Source organism: Chelonoidis abingdonii, chromosome 8 (genome assembly GCF_003597395.2).
Source record: "Chelonoidis abingdonii isolate Lonesome George chromosome 8, CheloAbing_2.0, whole genome shotgun sequence".
Classification (NCBI taxonomy): domain Eukaryota; kingdom Metazoa; phylum Chordata; order Testudines; family Testudinidae; genus Chelonoidis; species Chelonoidis abingdonii.
The window spans coordinates 59710232-59738180 of NC_133776.1; the positions used below are offsets into that span (position 1 = coordinate 59710232).

General features: G+C 45.9%; 1 protein-coding gene across 1 annotated transcript; it reads left to right on the plus strand.

The window, feature by feature from the left end:
* Positions 1-5: 5 nt before the first annotated feature.
* FAAH2 (fatty acid amide hydrolase 2) lies at positions 6-27949 on the plus strand (the record flags this gene model as incomplete). The annotated part of the gene is made up of 11 exons (XM_032772295.1): positions 6-74; positions 4674-4756; positions 6614-6750; positions 7491-7700; positions 14505-14624; positions 15509-15644; positions 16912-17029; positions 19917-20036; positions 22006-22117; positions 24442-24636; positions 26517-27949. Coding segments are annotated over 11 exons (1476 nt in total), but the record flags the coding sequence as incomplete, so codon positions are not given.

The following is a 27949-nucleotide window of genomic DNA, read 5'->3' on the forward strand; positions in this document are numbered from 1 at the left end:
GCGTGCCACCGCCGGACCAGCCGCTGCTGCTGTTGTCGGCGGGGCAGCTGGCTCGGCGCATCCGGCGCCGGGAGGTGAGAGTGCGGGGGGTGCTGCTGGGATTTGTAGTTCGCCTTCCGAGAGGGGCGCCCTTAGGGCAGGACTCCTGGGTTCCCTGCCTAGCTTTCCTCCCCGTGCGTCGCAGTGAAGTGACCGCTGTGCGCTCCGGCCCCTTCTGGCACCCCCGGGGTAGAGGGGACCCGCTGCGCTCCCCGCCCTCTCTTGTCCCCCTGGGTGTGTGTGTGGGGGACCCGCTACATACACGCGCTGCACTCTCCTGCCCCGCTGAGTTGGGGGAGAGCCTCTCTGTAGCTTGGAATCGTGCCTGCCTGGGGGTGGGGGCACCCTCTGTATACCTGATGCTGCACTTTGTGGGTAGCAGGTGGGAGTCCCAGTGCCAGGTGTGTGCTGTGGGATGGGGTATATGTGTGCGGGGTGAGGGCAGCCCCATTTCATCCCTTTGCTGGGCTTCTCTCAGGACCAGGAGAGAATACAGACAAAAGGGGCGCCAGGTCCCAGATCAGGCTGCCTTGGCCAGGAGCCATCCAGCTGCACTCTTCTATGGGAAAGGACTAGTTCTTTCTTCTTCCTCTTGTCTGATAGATCATCCTGAGCATCTGCTGGGGAGAGAGATACCTGGCTGACATGATCAGAGTGTGTTGACTCAATACTATGTGGGAGGAGGGGATGTCTGGAGAGCTGATCCTGTGGAACATACGGATTCTATAAACTCCCAGCTAGACCTCTCCTTTCCTCTAGTAATGAGCTGATTGGCCTTGGCAAAACAAGCCATCACTTTCTCCTGGTTAGGACACTACATAGTCCAATTTGGGCAGAATAATCCTTGAAATACAGGCAGTTCTGAGACATGGGGGACTTTTGAGAATTCTACATAGAGGAAGTACCTGTCATATAATTCTCAATGGAGGCATGCCTTGATGGGGAAATGTGTCAATATACAATGCAGAAGTGACAAGTTCACCCTAATGAACAGTGCAACGTCCAGAGACTGCAGCTTCTGGCACATATTATTCTAAGTTGATCCTGGGGCTTGTTTACACCAGTGGTTTTCAACCTCTTTTTGATTTGTGGACCCCTAAAAATTTTTGAACAGAGGTATGGAACCCTTTGGAAATTCAACCTGTGGTCTGCGGATCGCTACCATAGAAATCCTAGACTGAAAACTTCTACAGTAATGACAACACTGCTGTAGGTCAGGGTATTCAGATACGGAATGCCTTTTCTGGGATTTGAAGCTTTATTTTCATAGTCACCTTTTGAAAACCCCTTAGACTTAGTCTGCGGACCCTATGTTGAAAAACACTGGTCTACACTTACGGCCCTGCAGCGGGATAGCTGTAGCACTTAGTGAAGATTCTGCCTACGCTCGGACTAGAGCCTGAGCTCTGAGACCACCCACTTTATGGGATCCTGGAGCTCAGGCTCATGTGTGGGCCCTAATGTCTATACTGCTATCTTACAGCCCTGCAACCCTAGCTCTGCAAGCCTGAATCAGCTGACACAGGCCAGCTGCTGGTGTTTGTCTACGTCGTAATTACCCAGTGAGGCAATGGGAATATCTTCATTGCAATTAATGGGTATTAATCTATATTAATATGACTTCTGCTTGGATCAAGATTAATCTTTATTCAGCATTGTTTTCTGGGAGTTGGTGTAGGCCACACCTTTATATTAAAGTTGTCACGGGCCCCAATCTGGTGTGAAAACAGCCCTAATCATCTCTCCTAATTTTTATGATCAGTCTCCTGTTTCTCAGTCCTTTAGGAAGGTTGTGACACTGAGCGCTGGATGCCTTATTAATGCATGACAAAACCCATGTCGGTAACCGATGGTGTATAATGAATGTCTGCATCTTCCTAACATGTGAAAAGTTATCTGTACTCAGTTCTGAGATTTTACATTTCTGGTGTCATTTATTAGGCTGTGGGTTTTAGCGCTTTATACTAAGGTGGATGATCAGTATATTGTTTCAGAAGGGAGATGTTTTTCCACTATCCTAAGATGAATAGTGATACATGCAGTGCTTAATTTGTAATGAAAGAGGTGCTGGAGATCAAGCAGTTTTTTTACTTTTATAACTGACATGGCAAACCCAGAGGTGCTGGGGCTATGAACTGTCAAGCCTGGAGGTGCTGGGGCTCAGCACTGACACAGTTTAAGCATTGGATGCATGTGTTTTCAACTTGTGTTAGGTAAACAGTCATGCAATCTTAAACAGGGGTTTAGCTAGCAAACTGAATCTTGTGCATACACTGGCTGATCCATTGCTGTGTTCCTGCAATATAGCTATAATCTCCCAAGGTATAGACCTGCCAGTAATAATATAATATTTACCAAAAGCTGCTGTATAACACTACTCTTTCAAAGCACAGCTGAAACATTAATTATGCCAATACTCCTGCAGGGTAGGTGAGTAAATGTTTTTCATTTGGGGCAACTGAGATATGGACAGACGAAGTGACTTGTCCCGTTCTGTAGAGCTAGGATTAGAAATTGAAAATCCTGATTTCCAGTCATGAATACAATCTGTGCTTTGTCTCTTTCGCGCACTATGATCACTATAGCAGTAGGTGCAGTTAGAGATCCAGCAGCATGTTGTGAAATATCTGATGAAGAACAAAACTGTCCTGTTCCCATTAGTAAAAAATTGTGTAGTTGATCATGAGCATAGTTGCGTCTGTCCTTTTGAAAGTGGAAGTCCAGAGCCTGCGCAGAGGTCAGAAGGCCTATTCTATGGTGCTAGTATTCTTCTGGGGAATCTAAATTCCTCGGAACACAGCAAACTCCAATGTTTTCATAAAAAGATTTAAGTTGTATGTGTGTTTTGTGAGAGAGCAGAGCAGCTGGCTAATTGGTTTCCTGTGTGACTAGTCCTATTTATTTCTACATGTACTTTGTGAAGCAGTCATTCAGGTTTATGATGAGAAATAGTTGGGTAGATATTTATAACAATGTTACGTGATTGCTTAAGGAGATAGTAGGTGTATTGTAAAGTCACAGTACATTTAGATTTATATACTACATTTATGCCTATCATCCTGAAGTACCTAATAAGCTGCTTGTGCAGGGATTAGATTACTTGCTTATACTGAAATGAGCCAGTGCTGAAGTAGAATATGGCTACGTTTCTATACCAACATTGGTACATTATAGATTTTATTTAGGCATGGAAGTGACTTGTCACTCCTTGTCTATTATCTGTACTGAACCTTTTTGCCTTTAAACTGAAAAGTCTTTGGAGCAGGGAGTCCATTTAATTGTTTGTATGTATCTTAACTAATATCCAACGGAATGTATATTCTCTATACATTTATAGTGCTATATATTTTTACTTCTCCATTGCCATAGGTGGTGCATGACACTTCACAGACAATTGAAAAGACAATTCTTGCCATAAAAAGCCTACAAGCTAAATACTATAATTGCATAATTGGAAATTAAGTCAACAACACTTATAGGGAATAATGTTCCATATATTTAAAAAATGTCATTGTTTCATTTTTCTTCCTACAGAATCATCATAGGTCATAATCCTCCTTGTACCAAAACTTTTATACCATGTATGAAAACATGATTGGCATAATCACATATGAAAAAGGGTTGCCAAACTATAGAATAGTCTTATCTGGTAGGGATAAAATCAAGTTGGCTGCTCTACTCTAGTATCAGATAAATCTCTGGTCAGGGCCTCTTTAAATTTTAACTGAGTAACTCTTAATAATGCAAAGCAATGTATTTTTGGTAATGGTGAATCAGTAGGGGGCATTCTCCCCCTTATTCAGTATTGAAGACAACATCTTCCTTAAACAACATTAGAGGTGCTACTGAATGTGCTGTCAGTCAGATGAAATATCAAACTGAGTCTGTGAACTGTGGCTGTCATTAAGTGAAGGTGTTTTCCATTTCTTTTCCTAAACTGTTTTGCAAATGTGGCTGGTGCAGTATGGCTATCACATTCTCCCCAGAGATGGTTGAGTTTGCATGGCGGTCAAGTGATCTGTCTATATGCAATCTGTAATATGCTTAGGGAGTCTTTGGGCGAAGGTGTGGGAAGTGTGCTGTGGAAACATACTGGGTAAGTACTTTTTATGAAAGATTCTGTGGCACTTTTGGCCAGAGCGGGTGTAAACCTCAGTGTCTTGACTAAATTCCAGCTCTTGTCACTGCATCCCACCGATTTTCCCATGCCATTTTAAGCTGGATATGCTTCTTATTCTGATCTGTGGTGTAGGGTTGCTAAGTGATCTGTATTGAGGGGCCGTGATGGCTGCATTTGTATAATGGCTAGCTGATCCCTATGTATTGAATTTGCAATGGAGAGATCCTGACTTTCCATTAATTTGAATGGGAATTCCAGGGAAATGGCTACTGGGGTATATAGGTGTTTTGGGGGAAGTGAAGTAGTCAAGGAGGTAAGTGACCGCCACCCAGTGAACTGATATAGGGGCTCAAGGGAGCTGAAAGGCAGTCCCAGGAGAGTAGTAATTTAGTTCCCTCTTTTCTTTTTCTCAAATCTCTAATAGCCCGAACATCCTGGTGACCAGCAGCCTCCCTCTCACCCTCTGTCCAGCCACCTGGTCCTAGTTAGTATCTGTTTTTGTTGTCTTTTGCAGGTGAAATGCACTGATGTTGTTCAGGCTTATATCAAGAGGATTGAGGAGATAAACCCGCTTGTCAATGCAGTTGTCAAGGCCAGGTGAGCCGGGGGAAAGGTAGGAAATGGACTTTTCTATAGTCCAGTTTAGCAGCTGTTACAAGCCATGATTGGCAACAGGGCAAGATAACCAGCCTCCATGTGAGGTTCTCCACCTTTCCAAATGTGATCACCCCCCCTCCCCCATGTCATGCTTGTTGGGGGAGGGGGTATGTTAGAACCGATTGACTTGTCAATCAAACATGACTTATGCAATGAATGAGTGCTGAATGCCTCAACCATCTGTTAGAATTGCAAGATTAACCCATAGTTTAGGTGAAATTAATTGTCACTGACTCCTGCGGAGGTTGTGATAGGTGGAGGAGCTCTGACATTTTCTGTAACTATAAGCAATATACACCTAGCAAGTAATTAAACTTGACCAAGTGACTGTGCCCTTAATGGATCATACGTATTCCAGTAATATGTAACTATCAATGATCATTCTCCAGGTCAGAAGTGGAATACAAGACAGAGGCCATTCTGTTCATAAAACACAGTGAGAACTGTTTAAACAATTAACATTCACAGCATGTTCTTACTATGGGTAAATAGAGGATTCAGGGCTATCAACCATATATCTTTTTATACCAGCCCTGAATTCACTAAGCCTCTTGCTGCTATTTATATTTGCTCCATTTCTCTTTACCTTCTCTGTACTCCTTTGCAACAAGGAAGAGGCTAAAAATATGAATGATTTTTTTTTTCTTGCCTTTCACAGGCAGAATCCAGGATAGTTTTAAATCAGTCTAATTATTTTAAAATTTGTGATGTGTGTGTAAGTAAATTATCTTAATTCTCTATTCTAATTGAATAATTACTTACAGTACAGATGGACAGAACTTTTCCATGTCACTTGAGTCACAGAAGTCCTGCACACACAAGCTTCCAGATGAGAATACTGTACTTTCTAATTCCAGTGAGGCTGGAAATGCCGTGAGCATAGTGGCTCTCTCAGGTATTCTGCTGCTTCCAAGTGGTTCTAGGAAACAGAGGCAGCTGATTCATTTCAGGGTTTGAGTCTGTGTTCAAGTTGGTTCTTACTTTGTTGGGACTAGTTCCTTCATCCCTTTTTCAGACTCACTTGCAGAAGAAATACAGAAATTTGGGTTAGTCCATATCTAGCTATTGATGAACGGATGTTATGATATTTGGCGATCAATCACACCTAGTGGTGAATGCATTTAATTGCAGGTCTGTCTACCCTAAAGATGTTGCATAAATAGAACATATACAGTGTTCAATTATTTTCTGAAAAAAAGTAGAACTGGTTAGGTTACCAATTTCTGGTGTGTGTCTGTCATTCATTGTGTGGGAGCAGCCTGATCTATAACTGTAAAAGAATTGAAATAACGTGGCAGTCTGCCTTGTACTTCATATACCTCTTTTCTTTTGAGAATTGCAAGGCATTATGCGGATATTAATAAACTTACTGCCCCAAATCCCCTTACGGATGAGGGACTCAGCCAAGCTCACACAGTGAGTGTGTGGCAGAGCTGGGAAGGGAGCCCAGATTTCCTGATTCCTGGTCCTCTGTCTTCACTCCCCACCCCCTTCCTTGTTCAGGAGCTGGCCAGAGAAAGGCTCACCATGGTGAGGGGATAGTGATGGGGGTGGGGAAATGAGTAATGGGTTGCTTCATATTGTTTCCTTTACAACCTATGTGCTTTTAACACATGAACCTACTTATTTTTCACCAAGTCCTTCTCATTCTTTGACCACCCCCATCTAAAGGGCTGATCAGCCCACTCAGATGTTGGTTGGGATTTGGTTAGAGATGAACTGGGGGTTCATCTGAGTCCAGTCAGAGACTGACCAGTTTTCTCTCCCCTCCCTCTCCTTCCCAACCATTCCCCTCAGGTTTGATGCAGCCCTTCAGGAGGCCCACCATGTTGACAAACTGCTCTCGGAAGGTCATGGAGATGAAGATTCCCTGCAGGAAAAATTTCCCTTCCTGGGGGTTCCTTTCACCGTCAAGGAGGCCTTCGCGCTGCATGGTGCGTTTACACACAGGCTTTACCAGGCGCTGTTTGGATTTACTCTGCAGCCTGTTGTCAGTTTGCTCCTTTCTCATGAGGGTTGTGGCTTTGGCGTGGAGGCCAAAGTGGTGGACCCTGCTAAACTGAATCCAGCTGCCTCTTGAGAGAGACATGGTGGGAGAGGTAATATCTCTTGTTAGACCCACTTCTGTTGTGTTTGAGCTTACACTGAAGTTGGTCCAATAAGAGATATTACCTCATCCACCTTGTGTGTCTGATATCTGGGACCCACATGGCTACAACAACACTGCAAACAGCTTCTTCCGGTCAGTCTCTTTCCTATCCCCTTTGCATGGCACTGTATTAGACCCACTGTGTGGGAATGGTAACTGGCCCATTGACGTTCAGCCAGTGTTCCGTAAATATCAGAGGGGTAGCCGTGTTACTCTGTATCTGTAAAAGCAGCAAAGAGTCCTGTGGCACCTTATAGACTAACAGACGTATTGGAGCATGAGCTTTCGTGGGTGCATCCGACGAAGTGGGTATTCACCCACGAAAGCTCATGCTCCAATACGTCTGTTAGTCTATAAGGTGCCACAGGACTCTTTGCTGCTCCCTAAATTTTTGCTTTCTCCCTCCTAGCATGAGCTTCCCTGGGCCATCTCTCGGAACACTCACACTAGCATAGCTTGTAATCTCAAGGGGATTGTTATTGCATCTCTGACCCACTATATCTGGTTTTTATCTTGTCACCATAGGGATGCCCAACACCTCTGGCCTGGTTAGTCGTCGCAACTTGATCTCCACTTCAGACGCTCTGGTGGTGTCACGGTTAAAGCAAGCTGGTGCAATTCCACTAGGTGTGACCAATTGCAGTGAGCTGTGCATGTGGTATGAGTCTAGCAACAATGTCTACGGCAGAACGAACAACCCATATGACCTGCAAAGGATCGTGGGTGGCAGTTCAGGTGAGAAGCCAGGAAGCCAATACTACAGTGCACAGATGAGTTTGCCAGGTTCCTCTCATTGATCACTTTGTACTTTAAAAGCTCTACAGATGTTTAACTGGTTAGCCACAAACATAGCTGTCATATAGCATGTGGGCAAGCTGATATGGTAGGAATTCAGAGGTGAACATTTTGGGTATTGGGCATTGTGACAGACTGATGATATTCTGTAATATCGTGAACAAACATGGAATTAAGATAAATTTATTGAATCAAGTTAATCCATATTGAATTAGGGTTAATACCTTTTGAGTGTATTGTATTAAATTCAACCGTGTATGTGGTGGTGTGGCATTGTGTGTACCTTCTGTAGTAGGGAGGGGGTATGCTAATGAACTTACTCTGGCATTACCCCTTGAAAAACACCCCAGCCCCCCGGGAGAGAGATGCATACAGGGAGTTCCCGGATTTACGATGCCTGACTTACGTTGGACGCCACTTATGACGCTTTTCAATTGATTGTCTGTTTCACCCGTATGATGAAAGCCTATGACACTCGTTTCGCCCTTATGATGAAAGCTGGCAGGGAGAACAGCATACATCACATGCTGAACCTCAGCCAATCATGTTGTCACTGTTTAAACTTTTTGATTGGCTGACCCTGGGGCCAGGAGCCAATCAAAAACAAGCATCAAGGCTACTTGGCAACAAGCTACTCTGGCCATGGAAGCCAATCAGACAAGCAACTGCAAGGGACCCCTTCCAGCTCCATTCATTTTAACACAACCACAAAGTTATTTACAAGCAACTCTGTAAAAAGCAACCCCAGTTCTGCATAGTATGTTGTCGGCATTCTGAGCAGCCGCCTGCCTTGCTGCCTACCTCCTTGGCTGTCTACCCAGCCTGTCTCCCATCATTGAGTGCGTCTGTGAATAGGGGCATATCCAACATGTACAGCTGCTACCGAGAAATTTACAAGGAGAATAGGGGAACATCTGTCTAAACCTTAGACGCTTTCTTTAAGATTTCAGAGAAGACTCCAGAGAAACCTGCAGCCCAGACTTCAGAGAAGCCCCCAGCCAAGAGCCTTTCAAAAAGTTCTGGAAAATCAAAGCATATGTGATTTTATACATTTATTTGAATGGTGTTTACCAAACACTGATATTGCTACATTAGTCATCTATAATTTATTTAGTACAAAAATCTGGGTTATTGTGGTGAAAATAGTATATCAAGCCTTGGTTCAGGAACCAATCCCCCTTTATACTATTGATTCCTATGGGAAAAGCAGTTTCGGCTACAACGTTTCAATTTACAACACAATTCTGAGGAACAAATTGTGTCGTAAGTCTGAGGACTCCTGTATAGTGGTTCAGACTGGATTCTCCAGTTATGAACAGACAAAGAAAAGACTTCTGGATAAAAGCCTGATTTTTAAATGACTCGGAACCTTCTGCCTGATCCAGCAAATGGCCAGGATCCTTAAGGGAGGATTGGAAAGACTTGGTTCTTTGAGGCCTCATAAGACTGTGTGCTTGTTCTGTGCTGAAGCTCTGGTGAACTTGTAACCACAAAGAAACCCCGAGGGTGGGGTGATCATTGATAAGCTTATTAGTAGGCATGAAGGTTCTTTTATTGATTGTAATGCTTTTTGCCTTAAGAATAAAGTAGATTTGCATCAGAAGTGCTATGTCGTAACTTATATCTGTAATAGTCCCTCAGTTATCAGTCTCTGAAGAGAAAGCAAGCAGGTCTTTTTAGGTCAACTGTCTGTGCTGGGAAATACAGAGTGGAGGCAGGGAACTGTTCACCCTGGATGCCCCAGTCTGGAGGGAGAGAGATACATGTCTCCACTGAAGAGAGGAGCTGGAAGGGCGCTGGAAGCTTGATAGTGGATGCCCTCGGTGGACCCCAGAAGAGAAATACATGACCTGTGACATCTGTGGTAGCAATGATGGAAACTGTAACAGTGTGACTTGCATAAGTGCAGTAAAAGCAAGTTCTATAGAAGGAAAAGCACAGGGGAAAAAAGTCTTTTTGGGAAAAGGACTAGTGAAAAGAGAAATGTGAAAATGGATTGTCAGCAGCTGCAGACAAATGGGCTGATTGAGCTAGAAAGGGAGATCGTCTTGAAGACAGAACAAACTCATAATGAGTTGATTTGCTTTATTCTAATGACCAGTCAAGAAACAATGCCAATTTTGAAGAGAGCCACCAGCCTAGCCTGCTGGCAGACGGCCTAGCAGATGGGGAGAGTCTTGGAGGCAACACCTTGAAGAGAAGCAGGGATGAAACTGATAGATACAGCAACTGTGTTCTGTCCAGACCAAGAACACCACTGCAACAGGAATGGTGGACAGCCCAACATCTGGAGCCAGGCAAGTTTCAGCTAGAGAGGATCAAGTGTGTCAGGAAACCAGCAGCTTGCAGACTGGTAGCAGCAGCATCAGTGTGAAAGAGAAAAGAGGGAGAAGCGGCGTCAGTATGAGGTGAGAGAAGAGGACAGGGAGCACCAATATCAGATTGAGTTGGAGAAACTGCGCCAGCACAACCATAGCCAAGCAGGTGTAGCCTGTCCCCAGGGGTGGTGTAATTTCCAAATTACTTGCTCGACATAGGGAGTTTGATCACGTGGATCCTACATCCTTTTGAAAAGGGATGTGAATTGAATAAGGTAGGGAAGGTGGACACAGGGCCGCTGCAAGGATATTTTGCGCCTTAGGCGAAACTTCCATCTTGCCCCCCCCCCCCCCCCTTTAAAAAATCACATACATTATACACAATACACGGTTACAGAGTAACATGTTATAATTTAGAATTTATGTTTCTGCGCTTTAAGTTTAGCAAATTTAGAAACAAGTTCCTCCAAGTCAATGCTGTGAGCAATGTCACGTTCTAGTGACAAGGTAGATAGCCCAATAAGTCTTTGTTACAACATTGATGTTCGCATGTATGTTTTTATCAACTTGAGCTTCGAGAAGCTTTGCTTACCACTGGCCACAGAAACTGGGAGAGTCAAGAGGATGCGAAGAGCAATAACTGTGTTAGGGACACTATCTGTCAGCTGGGGGTCAGGGCTGTGGGGAGGATGGGGTTAGGGGGTTTCCAGCTCAGAGGGACTGAGCTTGGAGCTGGGGGTCAGGGCTGTGGGGGGAATGGGGATGGGGTCAGGGGGGTGCCTGGGGGCACTGGGGCAGCTCAGCTCTGCAGGCTGCTGTTTTCTCCAGCCATCCAGGCACAAGGGGAGCAGGAGCAGGGACCAGCGAAGGACCAAGGGGGCAGGAACACAGGCACCTGAGGCCAAGCGGTGGGGAAGCACTTGCTTACCTTGCCCAACGCACGAGCATTGGGATCCTCTTTCTTCCTCCGCTCCACCAGACCACCACTGAGGCTCTTTTCTTCTCCATGCACCTCGCTGGGGCTGACGTGGAGGCTGAGCTGGGGGCAGCCCCCGCTTTCCTCCAGAAGCCCTGGTGTCACGCCGCCCTCTCAGGGCTCCTGCCATGTGCCCTAAGCAGAGCTGTGCCCCCGCTGGCAACAAGAAAAATTGCACAGGCTGGAGCCCCTGCTCTGGAAGGGAGAGGGATTCTGAGCCTCTGCCTGCAGCCCAGGGATTCCCCTGGGTCAGCGTACTGCGGGCAGCCAGAACCTCTGGGCTGCCGTGGAGGTGCCCTGACCCAGGGTACCCCGTGGCCTGCCAGTTGCCGTGGCGGTACCCTGACCCAGGGGGTCCCTGGGCTGCCGGTTGCCGCAGCAGTGCCCTGACCCAGGGGGGACCCTGGGCTGCCAGCTGCTGCAGTGGTGCGCTGACCCGGGGGGGCCCTGGGCTGCCGGCTGCCGTGGCGGCGCCCTGACCCGGGGGGGCCCCCTGGGCTGTCGGCAGCCGCTGCCGCCGGCAGCTCAGATTCCCTCTCTGTCCCAGCAGCAGCGGCTGCTCAACCATTTAAAAAAAAATTGGAGGGTGCTGCTTTTTGGCACCCCCAAATCTTGGCACCCTAGGCAACCGCCTAGTCCGCCTAAATGGTTGCACCGGCCCTGGGTGGCACCTGACTCCTTTGCTGTGTGGGACAAAGGCCTTGGACACTTTTACCCTTGTGGGAAGGAAGGATTATAAAGATTATGATAGTTGTAAGCAAGCTTTGTTGCAAAGGTTTGAGCTGACCCCTGCAGTGTATAGGAGAAGGTTTCAGGGAGTTCAGAAAAAAGGGGACATGACTTGTGCTGAGGTTTCACCTCAAATTAAGGGTATATAAGGAAACGGGGGAGCTGAAGGACACGCACTCTCAGGCTTTCTGCGTGACTGAGGGGAGATGCAGTTGCACTGAACAGTGACAGTTATCTCCTCTACTTCCCATCTGGCATCACTTCAGGGCTTCCTTGCTGGAGTAGCTTCATGTTGGAATCAGTGAGTAGTTCTGACATGTTTACACAAATTGGGCAAAACACATGGGCAAGAAGCTGCTCTTCTCCCACTGGTCCCCTCGTGTGTGTGTAGCTGGAGGCTCCTGTTCTATCTGTGTGCACGATTGCTCCCCACTCGGATGGTTGGTTATCACTGCCAGAGTGGTTCTAGCAGAATCCTGAGAGATCACCTTATTATCTTTCACTCCTCTGGCCCACACTCGGGTCCCCCTCCTTCTGGCTGAGCAGGTATAGACAAGACTGTTTTAGGAGTGCCATTCAGAACTGACCAGAGGGGTTGCTATTGAGTGACGCAGTGGCTTCCGGGGAACTCCTCATGTCTCTGGGGGCAGAACATGCTGCCTCAGCAGAAAGAACTTCTATCCTTCAACAGCTTAGGGCATGAAGCCAGGATCAGCTATTGTCTGGTTTTGAGTGCAATGAATTAAGATGGAAGATGGGGGATTGCTGGCTGGCAGGAAGGAGATGTCAGGAAAGAGTGAAGAGAACGTCATTAAGTGGAAGAGAGAAGGAGAAGCTGTTATGAGCAGAAGCAGTCTCTCTTACTCTGTGTATGTACAGCGCCTAGCACAATAGATCCTGTCCTTGATTGGGGCAAGTACGCACTGCTGTTATGTATGTAAACAATGGTAACTATAACCCCAGAACCTTGTCTTCAGGGTTCTTTTGGAGGTGGGGCTGGGGCAGAAAAATCCTGCGTAAGGCTTGTCAGAATGGAGGAGCCAAGGATGAATGCATCCGTGTGGCTGACTTATGGGAGAAGATGGGGATGCAGAACAGCCACGTGCACCATAATACATCTGGCTTCCAAGAATGCGAGTTACATGTACAGGATGGGAGGCTGTCTTGGAAGCAATGACTCAGAATGACTGAGGGGTCATTATAGATAATCACCTCTACGTGAGCTTGCCGTGCAGTGCTGAGCAGAAAGGACCGATGTGATCCAGGAATGTATAAAAAGGCAAACCTTATAATATGAGGCTTAAGAAGCTCAGTCTATTCTGTTTCTCGAAGACAACTTAGTGAGTGGGGTGGCTTGGTCACTGTGTATAGGTACTTACACATGGAAAAGAGGTCTGAAAATGGGGAGCTTTTCAACCGTGCTGACAAAGGCATAACAAGACCCAGCATCTGGAAGATGAAGTTCGACAAATTCAGCCTTGAAATAGGATGCAATTTCCTACGGTAGTGAGGGTGGCTGGAACAGCTGACTGGTGGGAGTGGTGGACTCTTCATTGCTTAGAGTCTTTAAAACAAAATATTAGCTGTCTTTCTAAAAGATATGTTTTAATTCAGCTGCTGGGAGATGTTCTGCAGCTAGGTTCATGGGATTTGTGGTGGACAGTTGTGGTCCCTTCTGGCTTGGTAATCTGGGTCTCCATGTTAATTCCCTTCTTCCTGGACCCTGGGGAGAACAGGATTGCCTGCACTGCCGTCAGCATACTCGTAACACTCGCAGTTCTGCATTTAAATAACTATAATCCAGTCTCAAGCTTCAGGGCTTCAGCCAGTTGCCTGGAGGGTTCAGGAAGGACTTTTCCCCCCAATGCACAATTGGTGCATTCTGGTTTCGTTTGGGGTTTCTTTTGCCTTCCTCTGAAGCAACAGAGATTCTTCCTAGGTGGAAATGGACCACCTGGACTGGATGGACTCTCTATCCTTCGTGGAGGAGAAGAGGCTGAAATTCTGACAGCATACAAGCACAGACTTTCAACTGACTAGTTATTTTTGCAGAGGCACCAGGGGATGGAACAGGGGTGTGTGTGTATGTGTGTGAGAGAGAGAATGAGTGAATCTTGCAGGTTCTCTTACATTGCTTCTACCTCTGTACCAGCTTGTTGCTGTCGTGCCAGTGGGTCAGTGCCCTGAAGTTTAGAAAATCAGCTTTTTTAGATGCCTGGTTGGAGTGTCTTGCCCACATGCTCAGGGTCATACTGATCAGCAGATTTGGGGTCATGGAGAATTTTCCCCCGAGGTCAGATTGGCAGGTTTCTCCTGCTGCTGCAGCATGAGGTGTGGATCACTTGTTGGGCTCATCTGAGAGTATCTCACCTAATCAATTCCCTGCCCTCACATGGGCCTTAGGCATTGGTGGCACCTTAGTCTCTCCTGGTCTCTGCCTGTGGCACCAACAGTTTAGTCTCTTGAGGACTGAAATAGGAAAAGTAATAGGGCTCAGCATGGAGGTTTCTGGGTGAAAGTTAGCAGCCTGTAATAAGCAGGAGACCAGATCTGATGGTCCCCTGTGGCCTTAAATTCTGTGACTTTCTGCAGGGAGAGCAAGCAGAGCTCCTTTGTTCTGCCACAGGCTAGCTGGCTGCCACAGCGGCGAGCATGAAGGCAGCATTACGCAGTGGGCATAGGGAAAAGTGATAACGCTCTCTGTTTTTTATTGTCATGCAGGTGGTGAGGGCTGTGTCCTGGGAGCTGCCTGCTCCGTAATTGGGGTGGGCTCAGATATCGGCGGCAGCATTCGGATACCTGCTTTTTTCAATGGAGTCTTTGGACATAAACCCACCACAGGTACCGAGTGTCCAGGATTGAGAATTTGCATCTTGTCTGCCCCCCCGTCAGAAATGACGCTGGATGTTTTCCCACTGGCAGGGTAACCACAGGTATCAGTGTGGGTGTGTGGGGAGGTGTTCTGTGTGCCCTCTTGTGACATATGTATATCTTTTTTTGAGAGAGGATTTTCAGTAATAGCTTATTGTTGGATGCTGGAAGTCAAATTCCTCCCCATTGTAAGTCCCTGGAAGCTAGTGGAGTTACATCAGAGTTGAATTTGACCTGAGAAGTTAGAGAAGCTGACCCTGTCTCCTATATTTTAGGAACTGGAAGCTGATACTGGCCAACAGGATGGGTCACTCAGTGATTGCCCTGTTCTGGTCATTCGCTCTGATGTATCTGGCATTGGCCACTGTAGGAAGACAGGATACTGGGCTAGATGGACCATTGGTCTGACCCAGTGTGTCCGTTCTTATGAGTCAAACTCAGGGAAAGTGTGGTGACATCAGACCTGACACACTAGATACCAAATCCTTGCAGTAGGACATTGACAGGGTCAATGTTTCTGTCTCAGCAACAAAATGGCTGGGTGTTCTTGTAGCTACAGCCTCTCATTATTCTGTGAGTCTCTCATTACCATGAAGTTCTGTCAAGTAACTTAGTGGCTGAGTGACCTAGTGTGGATGGACTGTAAGCAGCCAAGCGGCATGCTGCTCTGGTCTGTTTCAGCTGTGCACTTTTTCCCCCAAGTGGCATGTGAATCATATGAGTATGTGAATGGTGCTCTCACATGGAGGAATCACAAGGGCAGCTCTCCTGTGACAATCACGTTGGCTGAAGTTGTGTTTGCAAGTATGCACTCTGCTATGGGATGGCTAACTCATGTGCCTCTGCGCTTCTAGGAGTGGTCCCCAATGATGGTCAGTTCCCCAATGCTCTGGGGGTGCGGACGGAGTTCCTGTGTACGGGTCCCATGTGTCGCTATGCTGAGGACCTGGAGCCCATGTTGAGGGTCATGGCTGGGCCTGGAGTCAGAAAGTAGGTTGCTCTTACCACTTGGTGAAACTCATAGTTGATCTCAACCACTTTCTGGCCAGTAAGGCATATATCTGTTTATTTCTGATTTCTCCTTTAATGTGCCATATATTAAACAACAGGTCCAAACTGGTGGATGACCGTATACTAGTCTATCAAGAGGGGATGTCTTAGAATTCAGGTTGCAGAAATCTTTAAGTCTTTTAGCGAAACTCAGGGACACAAACGTGCAGCATCTTGCATGACAGAGTTGCTCCTTCAGTAGCAGTGCCAGCTTGGCACATGACACCTGGATTAGTCTCTGTATTGGATCTCCTGTGTGCCAGTGCTGTAGGCATTGACTCCTCACAGACAGTCATCCCTCCCCCTTGTGAGTGGTATACGTTCTGTCTATTTGAAGCTTCACCCAGGGAGTCCTCTGCTGTAGAGTTTTGGTGGGAGTGAAGTATACTGCTTGAATAGTCTCTGCACAGGGTCCAAAACATGGGAAATGGCTTAAAATAAATGCAGAGTCACTGTACAGTATCTTATAGGTTACTTCTCCCTCCTTCCTGCCCAGATTCTTACAGCCAATCCACCTCATTCCAGCCACTGTGAGCCTTACTGGCTGTTCTTGGATCCCTCTCCCTGCTCTTACCTCAGCACGTTCAGGTGTAGTCCTTTCACTCCAGCAGACAGAAGCACACTAGCCAGTTGGCGGCCTGTGCTTTTGCTCCCTGAGGCCTCCCTGTCCTGCATGGAAGAGAAGAGACTGAAAGTCTGACAGCAGACAAGCACAGACTTCCAATGGACCACAGTTATTTCTGCAGAGGCACCAGTGGTGAGAACAGGGGGAAACCTTGTAGGTTCTTCTACCCTGCTTCTGCCCCTGTCCTGGCTCATTGCTGCATATGTGTCCTTTACATGTCCATGTTCAGCTTTGTGTCTTCCTCCGCACTGGCTGTCCAATGCCCATGCTGAATGCTGTTCCTAATGCTTGCTATTGGCTGAGCGATCTAATGTGGAGGGGCATCTTGGGAGGCCAAGATTTTTTTAAAGAAATGTAGAAACTGCTGACCCAGTGATTGTGTGTGACACTGAGGCAAGCAGTCAGATGTATTTAATGCCGACATCTAGGTATTTGTATGTCAGTAGCAACTGTCTCCTTTCTAACATGACGGAGGTAGTATAACATCCCGAGGAACTTTAGCAAGTGTGTGAGCAGTGTTTCAATCTAGGGAATAGCAGGAGATGGAGACTTGTGACCCAGGTGTTGTTCCTTCCACCGCAGGCTAAAGCTGGATGAAAAAGTGTTGCTGGAGAAGGTAAAATTCTACTGCATGGAGCATGATGGTGGTTCAGTTTTCGTGTCCCCTGTGGACAGGGAAATTCTTCAGGCCCAGAGAAAGGTAAGAGGGACTTGGTTATTCAGGCGTTCAGATACCATGATGAAACGCATGGTAGACAAACCTGGAGGGAGAGGTTCAGAGAATCAGTTGAATAAGAGATGACCTGCTCTACCTATGTCTGTTCCATCTCTTGTTTATCATGGCCCTTATATGCTAGTACTTTTGAATGGGATGCTGATCAGTTGAATTAAGAGCATGCTGGCAGGAGGCCTGAAGTTAGCTATGATTAAGGCTACATTTTAGTCATGGATATTTTTAGTAAAAGTCATGGACTGGTCATGTGTGGTAAACAAAAATTCACAGCTGGTGACCTGTCCATGACTTATACCCGTGACTAAATCTTGGCCGTCTTGGCGGAGAGTATGGTGGGTGTTTGGGGTGGAGGGGTTGGAGATGGCAGGCTCCCTACCTGGCTCCGTGCTCCTCCCTGGGAGCAGTGACTTGTCCCTTGGCTCCTAGATGGAGGTGCGGTCAGGGGGGGTTTGCATGCTGCCTCTGCCCCAAGTGCCGGCTCCACCACTCCCATTGGCCAGGAGCTGAGGGAGGGACATGTTGCTGCTTCTGGGGAGCCCCCCAAGATAAGTGTTGCCCAGAGCCTCCTGCACCGCTGTCCTAGCCCTGAGCCAGCTCTCACACCCAAATTCCTGCTGCTGCTGTGGGGACAGTGGCGCACTGGCTCGAGACTACCCAAACAGTGGCCCGTACAGCTGGTCCAGGGGCTGCCCAAGCTGCTCAGGGGGCCCCCGAGCCAGCCACACCAGCCACTGCAGAAGTTTCGGAGATCCTGGAAAGTCATGGAATCTGTGACTTCCGTGACCAACTAGCAACCTTAGATATGATGCAAGTCATAAACCAAATGAGTTTGGTTGACTGTCTAATCTCCAGTGGAAGTTTGTTCACATTATATATTCCTGCACATGTGCAGAATTTGTGTGTCCAGCAGAATTTTATCTTTTTCTGCAGAAAATGTTCTGCCCCAGAATGCTGCAGTTCTGCCTTTTGCCCACCAGAGCTCACTGTGGCACCAGAACAGCCAACAGTATGAATGCAGCGGGTTGTTCTGGTGCCACAGTGGCCTCTGGTGGAAAAAGGGTGGAACTACAGCACTTTCTGTGAAGGAAAAAAAATTCTGTGCACGTGCAGTGGCACAAAATTCCTCCAGGAGTACAAGTTCATCACAGCACCTGGCCTGTTAGGACAAAGTGGGGCACATGGGGCTGCTGGGGAGGAGGTCACAGACTGGAGTTCAGAATGGTTAGTGGGGGGTACAGACTGGAGCATGGGCTCAGGAGCTAGTGGGGTGACAGTGTTGAGGCAGGGGCTGAATGGGAGAGGGGGACTGCAGAGACCCATCGGGATGGGGGGTGTGGGGACAGGGGCAGATGTGCCTGACAGAATGGGAGAGGCCTGGGATCATCCAGGGTCTGTATGGAGGAGGCTCCCCAACTCCCTAACAATCCTACCCCCCCCCCCAAAAAAAACAACAACAAAAACATTCCATACTTCTCCCAACCATACCCAGCAACTCTCCAGGTTTACTCCAGGCTCTTTCCATCTCCCTCAGCTCCTCTGTTGCCTTTGCACTACTTCTGACAGGTGCAGGAAATACAGTTCTGTATTGTAATGTAAATGAATTACTCGAAGTTATGTATTAATATGCCTAGTAAGTGAATCTATTCGTCAAAAAAATGACCAGAATCTTTTTTTTTTTTTTTGGTCTGTATTGTTACAGACATACTTGCTGACAGGTATTTTGAAATAAATTACCAGAATAATTGATACTAGTATGATTATATTAGTTATTTTGACAAATAAAATATGCAGAATTTTGCAGATTTTTAAAATATTGTGTGCAGAGTTTTTAATTTTTTTGGCACAGATTTCACCCAGGAGTTAGTTAATTAAATTATAAAACTACCAAATAATTTGCATCACTGTCAGTCTTTGCACAGAGGAGACCAGGACTGAAATAGCCAGGGCATATTACAAATTGAGATTGTAGTGCATTATCAGAGTTGTATACGGGAAACTTGTCACTTATTGTATACATCAAGAGATGGGATCTAACCTAATGGTGAGCCAGCAGCACAGAGCTAGGATGCTGCTGCTTAGGTCCTGTCCTTCAGATGAGATGTTAAACTGAGCTCTTTTTACTTATGTCTAGTACCAGTTTATGTTGAATCTGAAAGATCTAACAGTTCTAATGTCCAGATTTTGGACAAGTCATACATGCAGAGCAAGCCATGAATTCTTTACACAAGAATAGGCTGTCCAATGTTCTTGCCAAATTCCAATTTGGATAATTATATTTTACCTACATAAAAGTCTCCTTTTTTATATTATGGAGATCCTTTGGGATTTTTTAGAAGGGAAAAGAGCCATAATACTAGTATGAAAATGTAATGTTTATAAAATCCAAAGGTGGGTCTTGAGCCACGGCTGTGTGTAGAATGCCTTACCCCTTTTGCCCTCACAGTCATTGCCCAGTAGAGTGTTCTGCCACTGTACCTGATGATGAAAGATGCTATATTAAAAAAGTCCTTTTCTATTGTGGTCCCCTTGATGCTAGTTTTGGAGTACCCTGACTTTGTTCAATTGACAGTTGCAATGGGAATTTTCTAGGGGACATCAGATCTTCATCAAATGGAGCAGACTCCACCTGTTGGCCTTGAATATGGAGACTTGCATGCCTTGGACTTGTAGTACCCAGCGAAGTAATAAAAATAGGAGTGGTTCCACATCCTGTGTGACAACTCTGTGGGCTGTTTGGCCCACTGGCCTTAGCTACCTTAGCTTTACCCAGGCCCACCAATCTCTCATTGCTTCTGCGAGTAGTGAAATATCACATAACATGATGGATACGCTCTTCCCTTTGTATTTCCATAAGGTGGTGGAGCACCTGGAGACTCAGTGTGGGGCCCAAGTTCAGTATGTAACAATCCACAAGATGAAGTATGCTTTCCAGATCTGGTCTGCTATGATGTCTTCCCGTGACAGTGATGGGCAGGTGCGTCTGATTCTGACCAGGACACAAGCATAATGGAGCGGAGAGGAATCTGTTATTTGTCAGTAGACAGAGAGGGGGACGTGTACATGCTTGATAGGTTTTGGACCCAGCGGCGTATCTTCTCTTCTTCCCCTATCTCGCTCCCCACTTCCAACTCTATCTCCATGTAACTTTAAGCATTATCCTCTTGCGTCAGCCATTCGTGAGGTTACTGTAAATCCAGTGATCTAGCAGGTGAGGGACACCTTTTAGGATTCTTGCTCTGGCCTTTTCTGTGCAAGTCCTTACACACTCAGCTAAGCAGATGGTTTTCTAACTAGCTTACCTTGCTTTCTTTTCACTCTTTTCGCTGTCAGCAGCAGAAGGGTGATGCAGGTCATGACTGAAGTGCATTAAGGCTGCTGAGAAGTGGAGACAGGCAGGACTGAAACTAAAGATGCTGTTTATAAATTCTATAGTCAATTGCTTGACAACACTTTTTGGTTTGTTATGAAATACACTCGAGACCAACTACCAGTGTCAGTCAGGTTTATTGCTATGAGTCAATATACAGTACAGGAAAAAGGTTCTATGCGATACTGGTGTCCAGAAGCAGATCTATGCAGCATTGTTACAGTCACCTTACACAGAAAGTCTGCTCCCAGAGTTACATGTTTCAGCTGGTTAGTATCTATAGGATGATTTTACAAGTTATGTATTCATTTACATGTCACTAAAATTCAGCCCATCAGTTTATTGCAGTTCCTTAACTTGTTCTGTTTCTTTCATTATCTTTGTTTTGGATACCAGCATTCCAGGTTCTGGTCCGTGAAGGTTCCTTCTTGGTTTGCACCAGGGTAGAACAATCATATGTCGTGTCCCCTTCCTTTGGCACATTCCAGTACTGGTCCATGAGAATAACACTCTAGCTGTTGCTATGGTAAAAGACTCATGGGTCCTGATAGCTTACCTATCTACTTAAGCCGAGGCTTACTTCAGGTAATGCCAGGTGTTGTGGGATACTTACCATAAGTGAACAGGATTATAGTACAGGTATAAGCCAAGTTAGGTTATATAACTGCTATGATATTTGTTCTCAACCAACCTATTTGAGGTTAATGCATATATATTTATGGATGATGTATGTAATAGCCAGCATACAGTGGTCAACAGTGCTGCAAGTTAGTGTTAATTTTCTTTGGCAGGTCTGTGTGATACAGCTTTTGTATTATAATACCTGCCTGCTGTGTGCTTTGCTTAAATTGCTGGTGTCAATCTTCTCTCTCACTCATTTTATTTATTACTTCTGACTCTTCTTAGTGTTTGTCCTGCGCTCCAAGCACTGTACAACAGTATTTTGTGTCAAAATCCCATAGCATACTTAATGGGCTACATATGCAAATAGCAAAAAGGCTCATCTCCTTGAAAGACACAATCCCAAGCAGCTCTGCCATGTCCCCATTCCATCAATCTTCCTCTTCCCAAGATCCAGAGAGAAAAGCACTAACTTTCATGTAAAAATGGTGAACATCCAAAAAAAATATTTATTTCTGCCCCTTATTGCATCATCTGGGGTACGCCATCAGAAGTAGACAGTGCCAGTGGTTGAGCACTCTCCTTGCTGATGAGGATTTCCCCACAGCCAATACAAAAACTCTCTGCCAGCTGAAAATATACCACCTCAATTCTTCCTGTCTTCTGGATGTAGTGGGTCCTATCAGTTGGTTTAGCAGTGTGTGGGAAACCTGTCCACACCCCATGTGAGCCTTGTATTTAACAATACTTTTCTGTTCAGCTATAAATGGGGATTGGTCACTTCTGGTGCAGTATGTGGTCTCCCCACCCTGCTCCACAGAGAATGCAGATAATCTGATGACTTTGATAATGCTGCTGGTAGTGAGGGGTTCAGAGCTTTCTCTTATCCCACCACTTACTGCATATTAACTACAACCCCCTGCCAGCATTGATGTGATGTGTTTGTTAATTGCAGGAAGCACAGCTGTTCACAGACCTGCTTGGAGATCATGGGAAGCCCGTGTGGCCGCTGTGGGAGCTGATGAAATGGTTCCTGGGGATGTCTTTGCACACCATCCCTGCCATTGGTAAAGTCAAGCCATCTCATTTAATGTGGCTTTCCATTTAAAAAAATAAATAAACCCAAGTTAAAATGAATTTGCAGTTGTTTAAAATCCTAATTTACAGCCTGCAGCTATGAAACAAGCTCTCTTTGTATGATTATGATTGTTGGCCAGATTCCAACTTGGGTAAATACATTCTGCATCCTTAAATTCCTCCCCAGCTCTTCCAGTTGGAAAAGGTATCGTTCATAACCTATCCTAGACAGTAGCCGTGTGCTGTTATACACAGTTGCCACATTCCACCCAAAAGATCACTGCATTTAACAGAGCATGAGTGATTGTATAAATAGTATAGCGTATACACTGACATAAGTAATGTAGCACTTGGAGGAGGTAAAGGATATGTATGTTTGTGGCATATGACTGAATAGAAAATATTGGTAGCTATGGTATGGAGTTGGGTGGGAGTTCTTTTTTCTGGCTATTGAGTTTTTTACTGGAATGTTGCCTCTTCATTCCAGTCTTGGATTGGATTTTCTCTGGGATCAAGGCAGGTACAAATTATTTCTAATAATATACAGTAAGCGTTTGCAAATATTTGAAGTATGAAGATGCCAAGGATGAAGAATTATTTAGGGTGATTCTTTGCAAAGGAAAATGTAAGTGGACTATTAAAAAAAACTTCTGAATGCTGAAGTCATGAAGTTTATCTGGCTATGGAATAATCTCCTGAGGGAAATGACAGAAACCTCATTGCTTGAGTCATTTAAAACTATATCAGATAAAACATTGGACAGTGTATTGTAGGGTGTGGTCTCATACTGGTAGAGTTTGGGAAGCACAGGGAAAGAGTAGACCCAATAACCTTATAGAATGAAAAGATCTGGTTGTTCTAGATTCTCATCTGAGTCAGCTCCATGCTTCTGGGAACACAACTCAATGGGCAGGACATGACATGCTCCTGAGGACGCTGTGAGAAGACAGGAGTATTTTCTTTCTGACTTAGAATGGGTCTCTTTAAAATACACAAACTCTCCAGGTGCCTCTGTCATAAATGGATAGGTAAGGTAAGGGTTAAGTTTCTTTTACCTGGAAAGGGTAACCAAACACCTGACCAGAGGACCAATCAGAGAACTGGATTGTTTAAAGTCAGGGGCGGGAATTTGTATACTCGGTGTCTTTTTTGTTTTCTCGGCTGTGAGTAAACAAGGTTTCCTCCTAACTCCATCTTATCTTAAAGTTTCTTCTAAACATCTGTAAGTACCAAGGGAACGCAAAGTAATTCGGCTATGATGATCTTTGTGGTGTATTCACATGTATGTTGATTTGTTGGACTGGTTTAATTGGGCTATCTTTTAAATCAGACTGTTTCTTCATATCTTCTTATAAGCAAGAGCCTGTATTGAGTTTCTTAATGCAAGATTATTGTTTTATATTTTCTTTCTCTTTTTTCTATAAAGTTTTCTTTTTTTCAAAACTTGTGGAAGCTTCTTTTCTAGTAAGGCAGAGAAAGTGAAGCCTCTGTATCAGGTACCTGTCTCCCTCACGGGAAGACAGGCACGGGGAAAGGCAAAGCCAAGCTGTTGGTATTTTGCATCTCAATTGTCCTGAGAGTAGAGAACGCTTATCTCTTGGGAAGCAGAAAACCGGTTTCTTGCTACTCGCAGGCTCGACCAAGAGGCAAGCCTGGGAAGGAGGGGGGGAAGGGGTTTTCTCCCCTGCTTTTAGCATCCAAGGGATTTGGAATCTGGGTGTCCCACCAAGGGAGGGTTGGGGGCACCAGAGAGAGGAAAGAGGGGGGTCAGGCTCTCTAATTAAATTCCTGACCTGGTGGCAGCCCAAATACCCAAGCTGGTAGTGAGCTTGGGGGAGTTTCAGGTAAGCCCCCAGACTTTTGGACGCAAAAGTCCAGGTTTGGGACAGGACCAGATTGTGGACGCTAAAGTTCAGGTCTGGGACTGGGAGGCTAGATTACCACAGCCTCACATAGAGCTGTTTGAACCCTTTCAACCTTGAATTCTTTGCTATTACATGTAACAAATGTGGCTCTTAGACTTTAAGGAGTTAATAATAATCTTCCTAGATTCTTTGGTCAGTAATGGAGAGGAATGTCACATTCGATCATTTTGCATGTACAGGTAGTACTTGTTCTAGCCACATGCAAGCCAGGAGGGAGAGACAGTCTCCTCCCACCTGCTCCTGGAGCCATTCCCATGCTCCCGTGTCTAGTCTTGCTGAGAAAGGGATATTTGCCCATGGTGCTTTGTAAAGGAGACTACACTGTGTGATATACTGTCTCTTGTTTGCCTCCCTGTAATGCTGCATGTGTGTTTTCTGTTGCCCTATAGCCCTGGCACTGACAGAGAAGCTGATGAAACTCAACCCTGGTGGGAATGCGAAGCGGATGAGCATGGGCCACAACCTGCGGACTGAGATGATGAACTTGCTTGGGACTGATGGGATGCTTTTGTACCCTTCCCACCCCATAGTGGCACCTAAGCACTACTTTCCCTTGGGGATGCCTTTCAACTTTGCGTATACAGGTGAGCAGCCCTTGAGTGGTGGGAGAAAAGCTGGCAATCTCAGCTGTGCCAGAAGTAATTGGGTAGCATTGCACTATCTCAAAAGGCCTGTTCCCAATAGTGAGGGCATATCAAAAAAAGCTGGGGTGGGAGGGATCTCATGAGAATCTTTCCTTTTAAAAATCGGGGAAATGTATTCACAGGTTCGAGAGAGCAGTTTAACCATGTGATGTCTCACCTCGGACAGCTTTCTCACCTGGGATGCACTGTGCCTCTCACTTATGCCGCAAAGCAGTTGGTACCAAGCAGTGGTTGTGTTGGTGGTCCCTTGGCCCATAATCCTAGATGGGGAGCTCTCTGGAACGGGCTTATTTTTGTTTTATTCCTTTGTATGCTGCTTAGGGCCTGCTCAGAACTTTTAGGAGCTACAGTAGTGTAGATGCTACTGTAGAGCTCATTCTGAGATGTGATTTTTCTGGTTGCATGTCAAGAGACTTGTGCAGATACCCTGCAGGGCCATTTCCCTTGCACCTGCCAATTAATTGAAGAGTAAATCTTTAGAAGAGTGGGAGCAGAAACCTACTTATCTTTGGGATGAACTCTTGAGTTCTTGCTTCTGTGTCACAGGAGCCACATAAGTGCTATCTGAACACAACACTATATCCAGGTTCACATGGGTGGAGAGAGCAGCGTGGGTGACCCCCCTTAAGACATTTTAATTGGGGCAGTTACTTGGCTAACAGAATCGTAGGCTGTGGTTGGTGCTTCTCCCCACCCTGTAAGTGATGGGCAGTGTCTACAACCACACTTTAAATCCATATGGCATTTCTGAGCCTCCTATTGGTGATGGCCATTTGACTAAAGTGTGACTGCAGTAGCATGGGAACCCTCATGTCAGGGAACCTAATGGGTCGCCTTCATCCTCTTTACAGGATGGGTGTTAAAGCTGTATCACATATGCCCCTTTGTAGCGAACATCCAAGGGTTGCCACCCATCCTGAGATTTGCAGGATTTGTCCCACTGATATGCTTTAGATGGCTTTCTCAAGTCTTGAGTCCCTTTGTCTCAGTGTTGCCCTATGATGCAGTGTGGTTTTGGAACAACTTGACACTGTATAGAACTGGGGTTGGCAACCTTTCAGAAGTGCTGTGCCGAGTCTTCATTTATTCACTCTGTGCCAGTCTTACATTTTAACATTTTCAGAAGGTCTTTTTCTATAAGTCTATAACTAAACTATTGCTGTATGTAAAGTAAATAAGGTTTTTAAAATGCTTAAGAAGCTTCACTTAAAATTAAATTAAAATACAGAGCCCCCAGAGCAGTGGCCAGGACCCGAGCAGTGTGAATGCCACTGAAAATCAGCTCGTGTGCTGTCTTCAGCACCCGTGCCATAGGTTACCTACCCCTAGAACATCCTCATGAAAAAGGGCATCTCGAGGTCATGACCTTTGGATGCACTGTGGTGATGTTGCATGACTGTTGTCATCTCATGTGATGCAGTAGTTTGACTTTGATAGACAAACAGTCTAGTGGCACTTGAAGATCTACTGCTAGTTGGGGGCTCCAATATGCAGATTTATCATTAAAATTAGCAGATTCGTAGATTCTAAGGCCAGAAGGGACCATTGTGGTCATCTAGTCTGACCTCCTGTATAACACAGGCCAGAGAACTTCCCTAAATTAATTCCCGTTGGAACTAAATCAGATCTTCTAGAAAAACATCCGTCTTGATTTAAACATTTTCAAACTGTCCTTGCAGTCTGTACTGGGTCAAATTCACTGCTTACCCTGTGGACTCTCCAGAGGCCACAGCAAGTAACTTGGGTGAGAATAGATTGCTCACATGACCATGGATGGAGCACTTTGTGTCTATTCTGATCTGCCCTTCTCTTTCTTTCAGCTATTTTCAATGTCCTGGGCTTGCCTGTCACCCAGTGTCCGCTGGGCTTGAGCAGTGAGGGACTTCCCTTGGGAATTCAGGTGGTGGCAGGCCCGCACAATGACCATCTGACACTGGCTATGGCTCGATACCTGGAGAAGGCTTTTGGAGGCTGGGTTTGCCCTGGAAAATCATAACAGTGATTCCTAGGACCCCCTCATGGCAGGAACACGGAGACAATCTTTTCCCCAAAAGCTGGCAATGGGCATCAGTGCCTGTTTGGATCAGAACAGTAACACTCCCTCCCAACTTCCTTTCTGGAGCAGTGTGGGCAGGCTAACTCGGCCAGGACCAAGTGCTCATTCTCCTCCAATCAGTGGCCAAGTACTACTGCTCAAGCTCATGTTTTCAACTGGAATTTCCTCCTCTTCCTGCAGACGATGATGGGAAAGGGAAGGAGCGAGCAAGTATTCCCAGTCAGCTTCTTTCTTTAGGAACCTGAGAGTTCTCATAGATTCTGAATGGAAGGCTCATGCCCTTCCTGGGGGAGGTGGTAGCATGTGCCCAGATTAGGTGGGCTGCCATTGTGAGACCACTACTCTTTATTCTCAGTTATTTTCTTTCTCCGTTATGTTCGCCTCTTAAAGACAAAGGAAAGTGACAGGAAGAAGGGTCAACTGGACCGTGGTACTAAAGGGTTATTTAGGGAATAATCTTCCAGCATGGTGCCTACTGGAGAGCAATGTTCAAAACTCTAATGAATGTGTAAACTTGCTTGCTGTGCAGCTGGGGTGCTCTGCTTTCTCATCTGCTTAACTTAACTGTCCATGCACAACAGAGTCACTGGCTATCTGCAGCCCAGCTGAGCTGAGTCAAAGTGAACAGGTTTTTGTATTTCCCCCACTAACTGTAGAAGGGAAAAGGGTTGCATGGGGTGTGTTTCTGCTTTAAAGCATTTAGCGCTAAAGGCAGCGTGCCCAGCCTGGTAGCACCACCTACCGTCCTCCATGCACAGCTGCTCTTTCGGGGCAAAGGAAGCACTGGTCTTTGACCCGCACACTGACAGCCATGGAGCTGAAACCGTTTGGGCTCAGAGTGAACTCTTGCTGTGAGAGACCTCCTCTGCTGGGATCGTTATTGCACCAGAAAAAGAGAGAAGACATTTCTCCCAGTGTCATGAGATGGCTTCCCTAGCTCTTCCTTTCTCATCCACTCCATTGGGACAGTCGATTGTGGCTAAGCTGCCTACGACATTTCCCTGGAAGGGATGAGGGAAAAGAAACGGTACTGCTAGATGTAGAATTTTGTCCTCCCTTGGCTCTGGGCCCTGATTTCATGTGGCCCCCAAGTGGGCATGCACAAACACTGTGAGCTACCAGCTGTTTCTTTTGAGCAATGATGTATGTTATCAAATGTAAATAACTCAGCCGGTATTAAAGAGATTGCATCCCTCC